This window comes from Hemicordylus capensis, chromosome 15, assembly GCF_027244095.1.
Source record: "Hemicordylus capensis ecotype Gifberg chromosome 15, rHemCap1.1.pri, whole genome shotgun sequence".
In the NCBI taxonomy this organism is placed as follows: Eukaryota; Metazoa; Chordata; class Lepidosauria; order Squamata; family Cordylidae; genus Hemicordylus; species Hemicordylus capensis.
Genome location: NC_069671.1, coordinates 16,640,198 through 16,658,962, shown reverse-complemented (window position 1 = coordinate 16,658,962; position 18,765 = coordinate 16,640,198). Strand labels below are relative to the sequence as shown.

The window sequence follows — 18,765 nt, the reverse complement described above, 5'->3', positions numbered from 1 at the left end:
AAAAACCTCTCATTGGATTCCCTAAGGGGGTTCTGAACTGGGCAGGCATTTCATGCCCTGCAGAGACCCCATCAGGCCGTTCTTAGAGCATTTAGTATTAGGAAGAAGCACATTTGAGTTTATTCCCACTAAGAAGTTATTCTTTTCCATCAGCTTATGTCAGATCTCCGTGGATTGTGGGTAGAGAACATACCGGCATGCATATTGTGCATTATGCTGCTGGTAGGTTGCGCATGAGATATTGCGCAGTGAGATATTGTGCAGTGAGATATTGTGCAATGCCCCACTGATGGGGGTGTGTTCAAGTGCAGAGCCGATCCATGCTGCTAGGATAAATGAAGAGCCTCCATGGATTGCATTTGTGCTGTAGGACCCTTCTCCCATCATTTGGACTGAAGGTGGAATAATAAGGAGTGTGTAATCATACAAACGCAAACCACGACGAACCCATCTTAGCAAAGCGGACAATTCATGCTCTCTCTCACAGGACCGGAAGAAGCATTGCTCTTGCCATAGGGAGCATGAGGAGTCCACTTTGCTAAGCAGGGTTCATCTTGGTTTGGATTTGGATGGGTGACTACATGTGAGCACTGTCTGCTGTAAGATATACCCCTTAGGGGATGGGGCCATAACTCAGTGGTGAAGCATTTACTTTGCACACAGACGTTCCTGGGTTCAATTTCTGGCATCTCCAGGTAGGGCTGGGGAAGCTGTTCTCCAGGGTTCCTGAAACCTTGGAGAAGCTGCTGCCAGTCAGTGTAGACAATACTGAGCGAGCTGGACCAAGGGTCTGACTCGGGATAAGGCAGCTTCCTTGGTTCCTAAGCCATTGACTAATAAAGTTCAACAAAAACTCCTTTCCCCCCAGAATTGCCATATCAAAATGTTTAGGGGGAAATGGACTCTCCCCCCCCCAGTGTTTGAAAGCGTTATTTTAAATTAAGAGGATCTTATGGTAAATTAAGAGGATGTTATGTATGCACGTCTGTATTTTCTGTATATAAAGAAATGCTGGTTATGATGTTTGGTGATTGGTCACCGACTATCATAAAAGGAAATGAAAAATGACTGTATGCACATCCAATTAATTTCCATTAATTAGCACCACATAATTGGGGATGGGGGTTTTTTAGCCCTCTGCACTGGTAACGGCCGAGTTGGGTTTGCCAGGTTACCGAAACACTTTGCAAATGGCAGTGAAGGCCACTAGAGGGCAGGCTTGGTCTAGAAACGACTGTCACTCATAAAAATGGGCTTTCTGCAAAGATCTGGTGGGAGGGAGTCATCCACAGTATCATGTAAAGCAGGGATGCTCAGCGTCGGCCTTCTTGCAAATGTGGGCCTACAACTCCCATCTTCCCTTAGCCACTGTGGCTGGGAAGATGGGAGTTGTAGTCCAACAACAGCTGGACGGCCGAAGTTGAGCTGCTCTTGTGTAAAGCAACTTCAGCTTTTGGACTACATCTCCCATCATCCTTGAACATTGGCCACCATGGCTGGAGATGATGGGAGTCGTAGTCAAAAAAGCAGCTGGAGGGCTGGAGTTGTGCAACCTGATGTAAAGTAAAGCTTTTCCCAGCCATAGTGAGATGTGGGCAAACTAAAGGAATCCACAACCTGACATGAGAGGCCCTTTGTACCAATCTTACAGTGGTGGCTCAAGACCCCTGTTCACCTAGGCGGGGTGCTAAACCCCACTGCCACTGATGTGCAACCTGCTCTCCCTCTTTCCTTTTTAAAAAAAAAGCAGTGGGGAAGGCGGGCATCTTGGAGTTGCCCCAGGAATCTGCTGCCTGAAATGAGTGCTTCACCTTGCCTCATGGAAGGAACGCCCCTACTCTCATATGCATTGTGCAAGTATCAACAACCAATCAGGAGGGAGGGCATTTGCATAAAAGGGACATTCAGTAGCTCTGGTGAGATTTAAGGGGCCAGGAGAGAGCCACCCAGAAGCAAACGTGGTCGCTTGAGAAATAAGAGTCCACGTGCTTTGCCCGCCATGGTCTGCTCTCCAGTCTTCCTTCTCCTCCTCTTTGTGCTCACTTACTGCCCAGGTGCTGCATTGGGCATTACTTTGACTTCTCTCTTTAGTTTTGCACTAATTTCATTCATGGAATCCCAACGGGGGTGGGGTGGGGACATGTTACTATATATCCTTTATTCTTTACTTTCTAGTCCAGATGAGTTGATCCTTGAAGGGTTGGTGGATGAATAGTCCTTATTTACGCCATGACTTTCTGAGGGCGATGGGGAAGAGAGCAGAGTAGTCATGAAGTCCCCTCCAGTTCTGTTTTGCGATGGCCTTTTCTTCTTTTCATTTCAGGTTCTGTCGCCCAGAACGTCCTCACTCAGCCGACATCAGCTTCTGCATCTCTCGGACAAACTATCCAGCTCACTTGCTCAGGAGGAAACTTTGACAAGCGTTATGTCTACTGGTACCAGCAAAAAGCTAACAGTGCCCCTCAACTAATTATATACAAGGATAGTGAAAGACCAACAGGGATACCTGACCGGTTTTCAGGAAGCAGCTCTGGTACCATGGCCACTTTAACCATCACTGCCGTCCAGGCACAAGACGAGGCTGATTATTACTGTTGCAGCAGCTTTGTAGAGTATGGTCCGTCTCACAGTGACTGAAGCAAAGGGAGAAGTGAGACAAAAACCTCTTGCTCTCAAGGAGAAATGCTCTTTGGTCATTCTGTTAATAGCAATATATGAACCAGCTGGGGTGTCAGTATCATCTAAGGGGACAAATGTCCATTGTAATTTTTGCAGTGTCTACAGTACACCCCAGACATGGAAAAGAGGTTATATCATTGCAAGACTTGGAGTTTTCGTTGAGATATCATGCTTTGATTGTCCTGACCATCGAACCAGCAATGGCCAAATTTGCAATGGTGTTTTAAAAGCTTTTAAAAGTTTGAAAGACACAATACCTACTATAAAATTTTATTGATGTTGTCAGAGGAATGGGAATGTGTGATCACACACAGAAAGTAGTAAGTCTCACAATCTCTATTTTCCAAATCTAGGGGAAGAAATGTTGCCAAAACCCACCAGGAGTGTCCGCCTTCTGTGGTGCTCCCAATGGCCAAAATTTGTGGGCTTGGCTCACGGACTATAACAAACACTCATTGGATGAGTTTTTCAGCAGGTTTCAATTCTACCCAAGGGAGACTATATTAGTTCAGGAGCAAATTCCAGAGGTGTTCATCTGTGGCACCAAAACCAATAGTCTTGTGACACAATAAAGGCAAATAGGTTCAGAAAAGGTAAAGTTGTGCTGTCGAGTCGGTATCGACTCCTGACAACCACAGAGCCCTGTGGTTGTCTTTGGTAGGATACAGGTGGGGTTGACCACTGCCATCTCCCGTGCAGTATGTGATGATGCTTTTCAGCCCCTTCCTCTTTCGCTGCTGCCCGATATAGGTGTTTCCCATAGACTGGGAAACATACCAGCGGGGATTCAAACCGGCAACCTCTTGCTCGCTAGGCAAGTCATTTCTCCACTGGGCCATTAGGTGGTTATGGGTCCATACAGGCATAAAATTGGTACATTTGAGCCCACTTTGGTGTTTCCAAAGTGTTGTGTCACCTGAGATGAAGAGCCAGATTCTGTTTTGCCCCAGACCCCTGTTGGGGAGTAGCCCACTACCATTTTGAGGAAAGAGCCACAAAATGGTTCCGGTCATCAAAATGGGGGCCAGAAAAGACCTCAGTTAGGACATTGCTTAACCTACTTCATAGGGTTGTTGTGAGGAGAAATCTAAGTATGTAGTACACCGCGTTGGGCTCTTTGGAGGAAGAGCGGGATATAAAATGTAAAAAAAATAAAAAAAATAAAATAAATAAAAATAAAATAAATTTCCGGCCACCTAGCAACCGCAGATAGGCAAATTTTAACTTTTTTTCGATTTGCAGATAACAAGGCCAGGTACAAATGGCCCGGCCACAGATACACAAAACAGCGGGTGCCGGGACCATGGATGATGCGAGAGAGCTGCAGCCATGCATAGATTCACTCCAAGTCCTTAGTAGACCCAGAGCCAACCTGCCTTTAAAAGGGCTCCAAACCAGCAAGCGTGTCGGTTGCTAAGATAAGAGCTTTCCTGCTCAGTCTGTGAGCTACCATACACCATATAAATATAGAACGACTACAAACATACATGAAGTCTTTATAATTAGAAATATAACCCAAGGTATTAGTCATTATGAAACTTGTTCACATCTCAAGCATAACTGGCATAACACGTTTATAAAATCCAGGTGAAGCATGACGGACCAAAGAAGAACATGAAACTCCCCAACCAAACCTCAAAAGTCAGAAACATTCCATTTCCACAGACCCTTTTCAGTTCCAGACCCTGTCCAGACTATCAAAATAATCCAAAGCCTTGAGAAAATGCATTATTTTCCCGGAAAAACCAGACAAACTCTCCCACTGGAGGAATAAGCTCTCATAGAGCTAAAAACAAAAAACAAAAGACTAGAAGCACACAGCAAGATAAGACGTTCATATGCTAGAAAACTGCAAATCCTTTTACTAGTAGGAGAGCTAGGAGAGCTGGTCTTGTGATAGCAAGCATGACTTGTCCCCTTAGCTAAGCAGGGTCCACCCTGGTTGCATATGAAAGGGAGACTAGAAGTGTGAGCACTGGAAGAGATTCCCCTTCTTAGGGGATGGAGCTGCTCTGGGAAGAGCATCTAGGTCCCTAGTTCCCTCCCTGGCAGCATCTCCAAGAGAGGGCTGAGAGAGACTCCTACCTGCAACCTTGGAGAAGCCGCTGCCAGTCTGGGTAGACAACCCTGAACTAGATGGACCAAGGGTCTGACTCAGTACATGGCAGCTTCCGATGTTCCTATGGTGCACTAGCTACTTGTGCTATATCTGGAGTTTCCATTCTAGGCAACCTCGCCATGCTTCACTCCTACAGATGCTCGGCTACAACTCCCATAATCCCTGACTGTTAGCTACTAAATCTGGTGGGAGGTGTAGTTCCTGAACAGCTGGAGGGGTGTGTGTGTGTGTGTGTGTGTGTGTGTGTGTGTGTGTGTGTGTGTGGAAAGGGGGGTGGGGAGGAAGAGGGGAGAGATTGCGTGCATGCATGCATGTAGATTGTGTGTGTGTGTGTGTGTGTGATTGCTTGAACTGGCATAACCAACCTCGAAATGGTGGTACATCTGCTGGTAACCCCTAGGCTGGATTACTGCAATGCGCTTTATGTGGGGCTGCCTTTGTACAAAGTCTGGAAACTACAGTTGGTCCAGAACGCGGCAACCAGGTTGGCCTCTGGGTCGTCTAGGAGAGACCATATTACTCCTGTGCTGAAGGAACGACACTGGCTGCCGATACGTTTCCGGGCAAAATACAAGGTGCTGGTGATAAAGCCCTAAACAGCTTAGGCCCTGGGTATATAAGAGAATGTCTTCTTCGCCATGAGCCCCACCGCCTGTTAAGAGCATCTGGAGAGGTTCGCCTGTGATTGCCGCCAACTTGTCTGGTGGCTACTCGGGAACAGGCCTCCTCCATTGCAGCCCCTGGACTTTGGAATGCGCTCCCTGTCGAAATAAGAGCCTCCTCATCTCTGGCCACTTTTAAAAAGGCATGCAGACACATTTATCCATCCAGGCTTTTAATTAGATTTATAGTTTTAAAAATCTTAATACTGGGTTTTAAATATTTTTAATGTTTTTAATGAATTTAATTGTTAATTGATTTGATGTTTCAAATGATTTTAACTGGAAATCGCCCAGAGACGCAAGTTTGGGGCAGTATAGAAATATTTTAGATAAATAAAATAAAATAACCGCTTGCTTGGGTGTTATTGGGTTATGGACCCCAAGGACTCAACAGAGATGAGCACATCCTGCCTTTAAGTAGCCCCACCACCCCACAGACCAATCAGATTGAAGCTGGGAACATGAAGGAGGAGGGTAAATGCTACGCCTCCAGCAACTGGGCTGATATAAAGGGCACGCGTATCAGGGAGTGACGTTTAGTGCTGCTACAGGTTTGGTTTCCTTTCCTTGTTGGAGCTCCAGATTTCTACGCCATGTTCTGGGTTCCCACTGTTAGCCTCCTCGTGATGTGCTGTACAGGTAGGAATTGGTGACCCACCCACCCCACCCCGACGATGCTGCAATGATGAATCCAGCTGAAAGTGATGCAAGTTTAAGCATTTCCTCCATGCTTTTCCCCGCAGGTTCAAACTCTCAGCCCACGCTGTCACAGCCTTTGTCAGACCCAGTGTCCCTAGGGAGCACGGTGAAACTCTCCTGTGCCATGAGCAGCGGATTCAGCTTTGATAGCTATGTGTCCTGGTACCAGCAGAAGCCTGACAATTCCCCACGGTACCTCTTACGTTACTTTTCAGAGTCATACAAGGACCAGGGCGCTGGGGTCCCCACTCGATTCTCTGGCTCCAGAGATACGTCCAAGAACACTGGCTACCTAACCATTGCGGGAGCCCTGGCAGAAGACGAGGCTGATTATTTCTGTGCAACATGGCATAATTCAAGCCAGACGCTCACAGTGATGTGATTCAATGGGGAAATGAGACAAAAACCTCCCATTCTATTCCCTATGGGGGGCTGCCTTGGGCTGTTGCAATGCGGCATGAAATGCGGCATGTCAGAGCTACTAAAAACATTGAAATCTGAGTTGAACCCATTGCAATTCATTCCCACTGGGAAATAGTTTTTTTTTCCAAAAGGCAAAATCACAGATCATAGGAAGCTGCCATATACTGAGTCAGAGCAACTGGACCATCTTGTGCAGTATTGTCTACACAGACTGGCAGCAGCTTCTCCAGGGTTGCAGGCAGGAGTCTCTCTCAGCCCTGTCTTGGAGATGCTGCCAGGGAGGGAACTTGGAACCTAGATGCTCTTCCCAAAATGGCGCCATCCCCTGAGGAGAAACGGTGCTCACACTTCTAGTCTCCCTTTCATATGCAACCAGGGTGGACCTTGCTTAGTTAAGGGGACAAGTCATGCTTGCTACTACAAGACCAGCTTTCCTCCCCAAATCATGTGACATTGATGTAGGAATGGATTTCTGGGTACAATACAGCACTCCAACCCAAACCAAAAATAAGCACAGGGCAATATTTTCACATGCTACTCTTTGTGGGTAAGAGGTCCCCAATGTTCTTGAATAATATTAAACTCACTAGAGGGTAGGTATAGGAGAGGTCCCTATTTGTACAGACTGTGCCCTTGTGGAAACGGGAATATCAAGACAGTTGGCCACATGTTTCTGTATTGTTCTTTCTATCCTGAGCTGCATTTCAAATACATGGTTCCTCTCATTCCTGTACGGCTGCAATTAAATTCCGCCTGTGGTGTGTCAGAAACGGTCAATTTTATACGTCCCTCCTTTTTCTTTCTTTTGAATTTTGTTTTATCCTATACCCTTTTATCTCAATCGTCAATGTAACAGATTCTACATGTGTATGTGTTTACATAGAAACCCTCAAGGTTTATTTGATCTGGATTTTTAGATCTCTGTTAGTGGGGAGGCCATGAGCAGAGCCTGAGATGATGAATGGAGTAATAATCCCTACTCCACTCTATGCCTACATCGAAGTGTGGACTAATGTGGTCTGATACCTCCTAAAAAGGACAAGGGAAATGAAGGACTGTGAAACCTTAGCACAGCTTTCATGCTCAGAATTTTTTGGAAGTGTGTTGGAAGACGTCTACTTCAAGTAATCTTTGACACCAGCTGTCTGTGAAATGTGATTTACTGAAGCTCTCTAGATATTGACCTCAGCCTCATGGAACTCAATAACCATGGAATCTCCAGTTATGACCACTAAATGGCACCTTTGAGCTCTACAGAGGTAGAGGTGATTAGGTAGGCTCAAAGGCCCAGGAGGGAGTTTGCAAATAACTCCCCAATCACATTGTTGCTTTATATGATCCTTCCACAACTCCCTGGGGATGGAAGTGGATGGGGATAACTGCCTGATTGCAGTGATCCTGTGGTTTTGTTCAGCAGAGTGAGAATCTGACTCTCTCTCTCTCTCTCTCTCTCTCTCTCTCTCTCTCTCTCTCTCTCTCTCTCTCCCCACATCCTAGGTGAAGCTGAATTGCTATAGCAGTGAGAAGAGAAACACACAGCCTTCAGATTTTTTCAAGCAATAAAAGGAAATTATTAATGAAACAGCAGAGGTAGACAGAATGTCAAAAGCAGTGCAGCACAACAACAACAGCTGTTGCTGGACTACCCTCCCATCATCCCCAGCCACAGTGGCCAATAGGGATGATGGGAGACCCAGCCCCATATGACCCCATTCTATGGAAACACCCCACACATTCCAGGAGAACCTAAGCCAGGACCTCCACCATGGGGACACAGCCTTGCTATCTTCCCCTAACTTGGCAGAGTCCCCTTAGGACCTGCAGTCGTATTAGAAGCCCTCCAGCATTGCCAGAGTCGGCACCTAGGAGATCAGGCATGGCCCCTTTAAGACATAGAGCCTTCCCTAGAGAAGGGACAAAGTCAGCTCCCTCTGCCCAGGCAGCAGCTGAAAAATCCAACAATCTGCTTCAGGAAACTGCTGGAGCAACACTCTCTAGTAGTGTTCCACTATCTTCTGTGATCTGCTGGAGCAACAAGCCAATAGCATCGCACCATCCAGCTCTTGCGATCCTGCTCAGCACTCGGGGCTGATGCCTTGCTCTTGGAGAGTGAGGAGAGAGAGGCACTCCTTGTACGGCATGCAAGAGTGGTCCCGAAGAGCTGTTCTGATGGCTGTGGATGGGAGCATCTTGGCATTCTACTGCCGCCCCAATAATCCACCACCTGAGTCAACCACCTCACCATGCTTCATGAACACCATGCCCTGGGCTGGGTTCTGAAATCCCCACGATTGTTTTGGTTGCCCTTTGATGTACCTTTTCCACTTCTAATCTCTCTTTTCTGAGATGGGGTGACAGTCAAGGATGAACCAGAATGGCTTCAGTTCTAGTATAAGATCCTTGTTCGGATCTTATACTAGATCTGAACAAGATGGAATAATTCACGAACAACTCCTCTCAGGTCTGCTTTGTGACATCACATGGATCAGGGAGTTGGAACAGAAGACCGTCGAGGTCCCTTCCAACTCTAACATTCTATGACATCATTTATTACACAATGCTCAACGTTCCGCATCTTCCAAGAACTAGGCAACCTCCAGATGACCACCATGGAATACACATGAACTGGCTGGAAACATACGTTAGCCACGTGACCAAAGTCATGGATGATGCTGCAATCCTCAAGAAAAGAGGCTACATTATGGGAGGCAATTTAGGAGAAGGCTCTTACGCCAAGGTGAAATCGGCCTATTCCGAACGACTGAAGTTCGATGTTGCTGTAAAAATCATAGACCGGAAAAAGGCTCCTCAGGACTTTCTGGAGAAGTTTCTTCCAAGAGAAATCGACATCTTAGCCAAAATGAACCACCGATCCATCATAAAAACCTATGAGATCTTTGAAACGTCGGATGGCAAAGTGTACATCGTGATGGAACTTGGCTTCCATGGGGATCTGCTGGAGTTTGTCAAGACCAAAGGGGCCATGCCTGAGGAAATTGCACGCAAGATGTTCCGTCAGTTATGTGCGGCCATAAAGTATTGTCACGATGCCGACATTGTCCACCGGGACTTGAAGTGTGAAAATCTCCTTCTGGACAAAGATTATCACATCAAGCTTTCGGACTTTGGCTTCGCCAAACGGTTGGCCCGTGATGACGAGGGCAAAGTGATCCACAGCAAAACCTTTTGTGGTTCAGCTGCTTATGCAGCCCCAGAAGTGCTTCAGGGCATCCCCTACGAGCCCAAGATCTATGATATATGGAGTCTCGGCATCATCCTGTACATCATGGTTTGTGGCTCCATGCCTTACGATGACTCCAACATTCGGAAAATGTTGAAGCTCCAGAAGGAACACCGAGTACATTTCCCCAAGTCTAAAAACCTGACTACGGAGTGCAAAGACCTGATCTATCGCATGCTGCAGCCGGATGTGACCCGACGACTGCGGATCGAAGAGGTGATCAACCACATTTGGATGCTGCCCGCCAAATCCAGAGCTGTGTCCATGGTGTCTGTCGCCAAGAACGGAGAGAGCTCTCGGATGGCGGGCGTACAGAAGGCGGAGCAGAAGGCAGATCTGGAAAGCATTTTCAAGCCAGAGCCACCCGTCAGACTCGAAGCACTACAAGAAGCAGAGGAACTGACAGAAAAGCAAGACGACATCAACCGACTAACGGCCCAGTTGCAGGAAGCGGAGTTCTAATAGTCACATGCAAGGGCAAAATAGAGAGAGCTACATCTATGATGTAAACTGAGTTTTAGTGAGGAGGAGCAAATGTTTCCTCTTTCTTTCAGTGTCTGTCTTATAAGTCATTCGAAAGGCAGAAATACAGTATTTCTAAATACTTACTTTTCTATTTTTCCTTAACTCCTTTTGTGTTACTTTTATTTTAAGAAGCAAGCTTTTATTCTATTTTATTTTATATTAGATATATAAATAAAAGAAAGTATAAATGTGTGTTTGTGTACACACACGCATACACACACACAATTATACTTTATTTTACTTTATGGATCTCTAAAAGACTGCTAAAAAAATTTAACTTAAGGAAGGATCGCTTTTTATTTTTGCTTAACTTCTACTTTGCGCTATTTTCACTTAAGTACATTTGCCCTGCTTTTTATTTTCTAAATAGGAACTACATTTAGAGAAGTAACTACTTTTCTACTTTTTTTTTCTTTTTTACTTCAATACCTACTTTTCCTACAGTACTTCTAAAGGCAGAAATAAAGCATAAAACCCCAGATCCATGTCTTCTGTTTAATTACCATCTATTTGATTATCATCCATCATGTCATCAGTGGTACTGATAACATGTCCATTGGTTTCCCTGACCTCAAAAACATGGGATTTAACACCATATTTATTCACTTCTGGACAAACTATAAGCAGCTGGAGATGGACCTCCCTCAGTGACCTTAATATAAAGTGAGGATTGTGCTGAAGAAGATACTCTCTTAGTGTACCTATGCCATTTAGGGGGGCTTGTAAGGTAATTCCCAGGTAATTTTGCAAAGTAAACCTGTGGTCCTTTTAATTACAGAGATATAAATCTGCAACAGATCTGTGTTTCCTTTGTTTTTTTCTGTTTTGGTTTTGTTACCCTGCCCAACTTCTCAGTAAGATGTTCCAACATTAAACAACGTTAAACCCGTGACAATTACTGTGTGCAGTGAGGTACAGCAATGAGTAACATAATCACACAGTCTGATGATGATGATGTTGAGCTTCCTCCCACAACTCCTGTTCCAAGGCCAGTAGTCTGCCGTTACGAATTCAGACGTACTGCAGGCTGCTGGGAACCTCGGGTTGAGGTGACAAACACTTATTCAACCTGAGGGTTCAGACTGGAGACCCAATCTTCGTTTCATTGCCATGCCTGACTACGGTTCCCTGCATTTGTGTCTGCAGAACCACAGGTCTGTTCAACTGCAGTTCTGCGTTACGTGAGAATGTGGCCAAAGAGTTGGACAGGACCATGGGAGTCTTCTAGTCGAACCCCTAGCTCAGTGCAGGAAAAGAAGTGGGCAGGTTACCTTATGTACTTCTCAAGATCTCTAACACATAAATGCTCACGATCTGTGGCACCACCACCGTCCAGAGTCCAAAAGAGGACAAGAGAGATCACATTTTATTTTCTAACAACAAACTCTTTGTGGTTTCTTGCCAGGAGAAGATTATTCTTCTGCAACAGATGTACTAATCTGAGGAGCACTAGTTGGTTCTGGTAGAAAGCTGAATAACTGATTTATTTAAGGTATCGTTTTAAAAATCACATTAAAAATCACATTATACAGCACAAAAGTAGAGAAGAGAAGCCACATTTGCAATAAGGTTTCAGGGTGTTTTAAAGGTTACAGTGCAGAACTGTGGTGCTGGGGAAGGAGTGCATTAACCCTTTCCCTCCTCAATTTCCCTGATCTAAACTAAGCTGCACACCTGACCTTATCACTATTCCCTCCTAAGACAGGTAAAGAGTTCAGATTCAATGGACAAGGGGGATTTTAGACCACGAAGCCCGAGTGAAGAAGAAGTGCTCAGAGGAGGACACATCCTGCCTTTATGTCTGCACAAGCAGGCAAGGTCCAATCAGATCTGAGTTGATAAATGAGAAGGTGGAACACAGCTGTCCTGCCTCCACTAAAAGGGTGGATATAAAGGGCGTCTGCTGAAAGGGCTTCCAGTGTGGTGAGATTTTGTTCCATCTTCTCATTGGGGTCCCAAATCTCAGCAAAACAAAGATGTTCTGGACTCTTCTTCTGAGCCTTCTAGTGATGTGGTGCACAGGTGGGGAGCAGGTTAAGGAGACATTGAAATTGCCGCTAAGGTGAATTCAGCTGATGAGCATACTGAGCGTGATGGTTTCTTCTATATTTCTTCCAGGTTCGAATTCTCAGCCCACACTGTCACAGCCATCATCGGTGTCGGTGTCACCAGGAAACACAGTAAAACTCTCCTGTGTCGTGAGCAGCGGGACCAGCATCAGAAGCTACTTTGTCTCCTGGTACCAGCAGAAGCCAGGGAATGCCCCACGGTACCTATTAGCATATTATTCAGAATCTTTAAAGCACCAGGGCTCTGGGGTCCCTGCTCGTTTCTCTGGCTCCATAGACACCTCCAGTAACACCGGACATTTAACCATCACTGGAGTCCAAGCAGAAGACGAGGCTGATTATTACTGTGCAACATATGATGGCAGTAGCAGCACGTTTCACAGTGATGAGATCTGATGGGGAAACGAGACAAAAACCTCCTGTTGTATTCCCCAAGGGGGCTGAACTGGATATACACATGTCAGAGAGGAACAGTCAGAACCATTAACCTCGGGTAGAGAGTAAGCACAGCATAGTGATGGAAAAAGAAGGAGCTACAAACCAGAATGTTCCCAGTTCAAACCTCTGTCTTGAAATGAGAGGCTATGGGGAAGGCTTCAGCCCTCTTCCCCACACATAACCTACTACCACTACTACTAGTAGCAGTAGTACTTATGCACTGTTTTCCAGCAAAAGTTCTCAAAGCAGTTTACAGAGGGGGAAAATAATAATAAATAAGGATGCTTCCCTGTTCCCAAAGGGCTCACAGTCTAATGAGATGCACAAGGTGGACACCAGCAACAGCTACTGGAGGGATGTTGTGCTGGGGATAGAGAGGGCCAGTTCCTCCCCCCTCCCCTGGTTAAACAGAGGAGAATCACCGCTTTAAACAGTGCTTCTTTGCTCAGTTAGTAGGTATTAGTCCAACACATGCGTACGCCACACAATCAGAATGATTAAACCGATCTTCTAGAGAAAAATATACACTGTACCGTTTATGCTTGGACTGAATACTCTGCTTCCCCACCCCCACTTCTCACTCTGTTTATAAGCCGGTTGTGGACTGTAATACATTTAATTGACTGAAGACCATTAAGGGGCATGCTTGATCTAAATACACAGAATTCACTACCTGTTTATTAGTGTTACGAGGCAAGGACAGACCAAGGCTCGTCCCCTGCCAAGAGTTGCATCTTTCCCTATTTTCTGCACAGAAAACATTGCCAAGGAGAAATCTGGAATACCCTTAATTGATGTCCCTGCACAAGATTTCTGTGTAGCAGAAGAATCCTGAATATCCCCCTTTATAAATGTGCAGCGAGAACGTAGAAGTAAAGTTTGCTATGCAGGAAGTCTGAAATAAGACTTCATAATTGTTTAAGGTTTTCGCAAAAGTGGAAAGACACTAAAATACCCTTAAAAGAAGACTGGTTGATAAAAAATTTGGAATATGCCGAGATGGCAAAGCTTACAGCACTTATAAGAGATGAAAATTTGGAATGCTTTAAAGAAGATTGGGGACAATTTTTGCTTTACTTAAAGAATTATTTTTCAAATATGGACTTTTCAGTAGGGTGTGAAATATAGTAATAACAGCAAGTTGGGTTGGGTAAAATCGAGTAGTATTGTGGAGTATGTATGTTTTGAATTATTATAGCAATGGTTTATATGTATATTTATTGTGAACCATGCAGATAGGCAAGCGGGAAGTCAATATTTACTTATGTGTAGAATTAGATAAATGAATGCAATTTGAATGTAAAAGCTACATGATAAAATCCAATAAAATTTAAAATGCAAAAAAAAAATTGTTTAAGATTTCAAAGCAGTTGTGCTGGCACCAAATCGAATCGAGGCTTTAGTGCTGGGAATGTGGTCCATTTACTCTTTTCCATCCCCATTCCTCTGATGGATACTGAGTTTCATACCTGGCCTTATGAGCATTATTACCTTTAAAGATTGCTGAGAGTTCAAATACAACTAAAGAGGCAGCAGGGAAGTTACAACACCAAGCCAGGGTGGAGAAGCACACAGAGAAGGATGCATCTTGCCTTAAACACTCCATACGAAGACAGAGACCAATCAGATCAGAGCGGATACATATGAAGGCGGAGCATAGTTGCCCTGCCTCCACTTATAGGGCAGCTATAAAGGGAAATTGCTGAAAGGGCTTCCAATATTGTAGGATCTGTTTCCTCTCCTCATTGGGGTCCCAAATCTCATCACGATGTTCTGGGCTCCTCTTCTGAGCCTTCTAGTGATGTGGTGCACAGGTGGGGAGCAGATTAAGGACACCTTTCACTTTCTACTAAGGTGAATCGAGCTGATGAGCAGGTCGAGTGTGATGATTTCTTCTTTTTGCAGGTTCAGAGTCTCAGTCCCTACTGACTCAGCCACCGTCGGCCTCGGTGACTCCAGGGAACACAGTTAAACTCGCCTGCACCATGAGCAGCAGGACAAGCATCAGTGGCTACACTGTGTACTGGTATCAACAGAAACCTGGGAACTCTCCACGTTACCTCTTATATTATTATTCCGATTCCAGCAAGGGCCAGGGCTCTGGGGTCCCCTCTCGTTTCTCTGGCTCCAAGGAGACCTCCAGTAACACCGGCCATTTAACCATCGCAGGAGCCTTGGCAGAAGACGAGGCTGATTATTACTGTGCAGTCTGGCACAGCAGCGCGTGCCACAGTGGCACAATCTGATGAGGAAGTGAGACATAAACCTCTCTTCCAGCTCTCTGCTGTCTGAAATGTTTGTAATTGAGCCATGTAATTTAAGGCATGCTCTGTAAGCTTTAGGGTGGAGATCCACCATTGCACCATTGGTATCGTTAAACCATTGCACCATTAAGTTATCAGGCACTGTTGTGTAAAACGGACAAGGGAAGGGAAGCTAGTAATGCTGTGCATGACCGGCGAAGGTTTACATTTCCAAGTATGATGCCATCTGTAGCACCGTTATTTAACCATGTGAGGGAGCTCGTCACCTATGTTTTACATTCTACAAAATAACATAGAGAAGGTCTCCAAAGAATCGGATGCCTTTGAAGTAGTTTCAGGAGGGTAGATTCTCAGAGGAATATAGGAAGCTGCTTTATACTGGATCAGGCTCTTGGTCCATCTGGTTCAGTGTTGTCTACACTGACTGACACCGGCGCTCCCAAGGTTTCAGGCAGGATTCTCTCCCAGCCGTACCTGGAGATGTTAGGGATTGAACCTGGGACCTGCAAAGCAGATGCTCTTCCACTGAGCTACTACCCCACCCACAACTCAGGATTATGGATTGCTTGGATTTGGGGTCCTTTCAATTTTCTGCTTGCCCACATCTCTTGGATCAGGGCCTCCAAAAAGTAGAGATGTGCATGAAATAAATTTTTAAATTCATTTCGAATGTGAATTAGATTCAAATTTGGTCCAAAAATTCTATTCAAATTCAACTCAATTCAATGTGCCTTGAGGCGATCTCTTTGATGCAACCACATTCTCTTCCTTGGAAATGAAATGTCCTCATAGACACCTCTAGGTGACCAAGCTAATGGAGGCTGTGCTTCAAGCTGAGGAGGTGCAAAGTGTCACTTATATACCTTGTAAGACAACCAATCAGCAGGGAGAATATTTGCATTTAAGGGGAACTTCTACAGCAGTGGTGGGGTTTAAAGAATGTGTGAGAGCCACCCAGAATCACCCTTTGTCTCAGGAAAGAAGAGGTCACCTCCATTGTCCACCATGACCTGGTCTCCACTCCTCCTCCTTCTCTTAGTCCTCACTTACTCCTCAGGTGCTGACAACATTTTACTTTGGTTTCTCTTTTTGATTTAAGAATCACGGCTCCACCTTTTCTTTAAACAAATAGAATTGTCATTCTGTTGTCCATGTCTTAGTCTTGACTGTGATCTAGACTGTGTGGGTTGTATCGTGGCGATGTGGATGGATGGATGGATGGATGGATGGATGGATGGATGATACTGCCTCAACCTGGCTGACCATGTGGACTAGATGGCTTCTGGGCGTATTCCAGTTCTATGGTATTGCAAAGCTTTATCTTTGTCCCCTTTTTGCCATTTCTCCCCCAGATTCTGTGGCACAATATGTGCTTTCTCAACCACCATCAGCCTCTGTATCCCTGGGGCGAACTGCAGAACTCACCTGCTCAGGAGAAAAGTTTGATAAGTATTATGTTCACTGGTACCAGCAAAAAGCAAATGGTGCCCCTCAACTAGTTATATACAAGGATAGTCAAAGACCTGAAGGGATTTCTGACCGATTTTCCGGCAGCAACTCCGGCTCCATAGCCACATTAACCATCACTGCTGCACGGGCAGAAGATGAGGCTGATTATTACTGCCAGGTGTGGGATAGCGATAGCAGCACGGCTCACGGTGATACAAGCAAAGGAGGAAGTGAGACAAAAACCTCCTGCTGTTGAAGAGAAATGTTTTGGGTTTTTTTAAAAAAATTCATTCCAAGCAGTCATTTCACAAAAAGACCCCGCAGGCTGAAATTCCACCCAAGAGTATCTGTCCTGGGCAGGCATTCCTTAATCGACCCCGAGTTCATGGCAGTGGCCTCAGGGTGACCCAGGCAGGTTACTTCACATCACCTTGAAGGCTGCTGCTTCTTCTGTCTTGTCCTGATCTCTCTCCAGGGGTTCCAGGCCCTCTACTCTTAACAGTCTTCTCCCACCATCTTAAATATGGAAGTGGACCCAGATCCACGTCTCCAAGCTCCGCCCCTTCCCTTCAGCCACGACTTTATTACGTTGCCGCACAGCCTTGCTTCTGTTTGTCTTCCCTTCCTATTCCCCACACTCACCGTCCCGTATCGCCCACCTCCACCCCTCCTCCCCTCCCCTTCCCCTTCCTCCAGTTGCTGGACCTGCCCCTTCTTCACCTCTGGGCTCAAGCCAGGTTGCATCACATCAGTGGCACTTGACGTGGCTGGTGACACATCATCAGAGTGGGACAGGTTGGGGCTCAGCCAACTGCCGCTTTGCCCACCGGGCTTTGGCAGTGCGTCGCTCCTGGCTGGCTAATCCGGAGGGCCGAGCACAGAGCCTCCACCTCCTAGGTATGGAGCTTCAGGGGCAGGGGCTGGTTCCCGCAATATCAGAGCATATGAATTCTGTGACCAATTCCAGAGGGGTGGACGTGCTAGTGCACACGCCCAAATCACATCCATCAACATCGGAAACAGCAGCGTGGCCAGCAGTCTTCTTTCTAATAGGGATTCCCAGATGTTGTTGACTACAACTCCCGGAATCCCCAGCTGCAGTGGCTTTTGCTTGGGGATTATGGGTACTGTAGTCAACAACATCTGGGGATCCCTGTTAGGTGGTTTTCCCAGGGTGAGGCTCATCCATTGCACTTCGGGAGTGCTGACCCCTGCGATTTCCCCAAATGTGGGAAACTTGACTGCATAATTTGTGGTACAGTGCTCACATGTGGCCTCCCATTCAAATCAACCCAGGAGGGCCCTGCTTAGCTAATGGGCCAAGTCATGCTTGCTACCACAAGACCAGGTCTCCTCTCCTTCAACCAGGTCTCCTCTCCTTAAGAGTGTCTGTAATAAAGTCAAACAACATGAAGCTACCTGCCTTTGTGTTCTGATTGCACTGCAATTATTCCTGCAAATATTCCTTCTCTGTTTAGAACATGGATGCACAACATTTCTGGCCCTGGGCATTCGTGGCCAGACTCAGATGGATTTAAGCACATTATTGGTACTTCCAGATGTAAATCCTGGTGTTGAATGAGTGTGTGTGTGTGTGCGTGCATGTGTGCATGCACAACTGTAAAGACAACTGCAAGAACATGGAAGAACATTGGCATGACTGGAATAATAACCAGGTTTCAAAATCCTTTAGGAACAGCGAGTGATGAAAAACCTAATACATCGACTCCTTGTCCTAGGCAGAAAAAGAAGCCACTCCTGAGGAAATCTGTTGGAATGTTTTGGAAATTTCTGGAGAAAAAAGCCCTTTTATGAAACTAAAATCAAACTAAAAGTACGGAGCAATGTTTTTGAACATTTGTGAACAAAACATCACAATCTATAGCATAGGCATGCACGGAAGACGTGTTTTTACCTTTAAAGTTATGACATATCACCGCAAAATTAGCCCCTTGGGGGAACTCCTCACATTTCTTCTATATCCTGTATTGTAGCAAAGATTGAAAGTTGATCTGTTTGGATCTTATTTAGTCCATTGGACCCGCTGTTCCATATGACATGTGTGTGGTCTTTGATTCCTAATGGAACTGGTTAATGGAACGCATAATCAACTTGTGGAGTTCTCTGCCACAAGATGTGGTGACAGCCAACAACCTGGATGGCTTGAAGAGGGGTTTGGATCACTTCATGGAGGAGA

The 18,765-nt window shown here is 45.6% G+C and overlaps 3 protein-coding genes and 1 gene segment (V, D, J or C); all 4 read left to right on the top strand.

Annotated features, from left to right (window-relative positions):
* LOC128337920 (immunoglobulin lambda-1 light chain-like) overlaps positions 1 to 18,765 on the top strand; it is a 109,606-nt gene that overhangs the window by 51,135 nt on the left and 39,706 nt on the right. The gene's annotated exons all lie outside the window — the stretch shown is intronic.
* LOC128337918 (immunoglobulin lambda-1 light chain-like) overlaps positions 1 to 18,765 on the top strand; it is a 98,124-nt gene that overhangs the window by 63,470 nt on the left and 15,889 nt on the right. Inside the window, exons 1-2 of one of the 5 annotated variants that reach the window (XM_053279607.1) lie at positions 16,060 to 16,176; positions 16,472 to 16,773. The exons of the other annotated variants lie outside the window; for them this stretch is intronic. Coding sequence (XP_053135582.1) covers positions 16,125 to 16,176; positions 16,472 to 16,773 — 354 coding nt within the window. The 5' untranslated portion in view covers positions 16,060 to 16,124. Of the gene's footprint in view, positions 1 to 16,059; positions 16,177 to 16,471; positions 16,774 to 18,765 lie in introns of those variants that run through there. 5 annotated transcript variants of the gene reach the window in all.
* LOC128337919 (immunoglobulin lambda variable 5-52-like) overlaps positions 6,011 to 18,765 on the top strand; it is a 37,757-nt gene continuing 25,002 nt past the window's right edge. Inside the window, 2 exon segments of the V gene segment in view lie at positions 6,011 to 6,099; positions 6,204 to 6,526. Of these exon segments, the coding sequence occupies positions 6,054 to 6,099; positions 6,204 to 6,526 (369 nt within the window).
* On the top strand, positions 9,160 to 10,827 carry LOC128337915 (testis-specific serine/threonine-protein kinase 1-like). Its single transcript, XM_053279598.1, has one exon. It carries the CDS (start codon positions 9,203 to 9,205, stop codon positions 10,283 to 10,285), a length of 1,083 nt encoding a protein of 360 aa, XP_053135573.1. The 5' UTR covers positions 9,160 to 9,202; the 3' UTR covers positions 10,286 to 10,827.

Excerpts from the sequence above, each read along its gene's own strand:
- LOC128337915 (XM_053279598.1), top strand. The coding sequence starts at position 9,203 with ATGAACTGGCTGGAAACATACGTTAGCCACGTGACCAAAGTCATGGAT.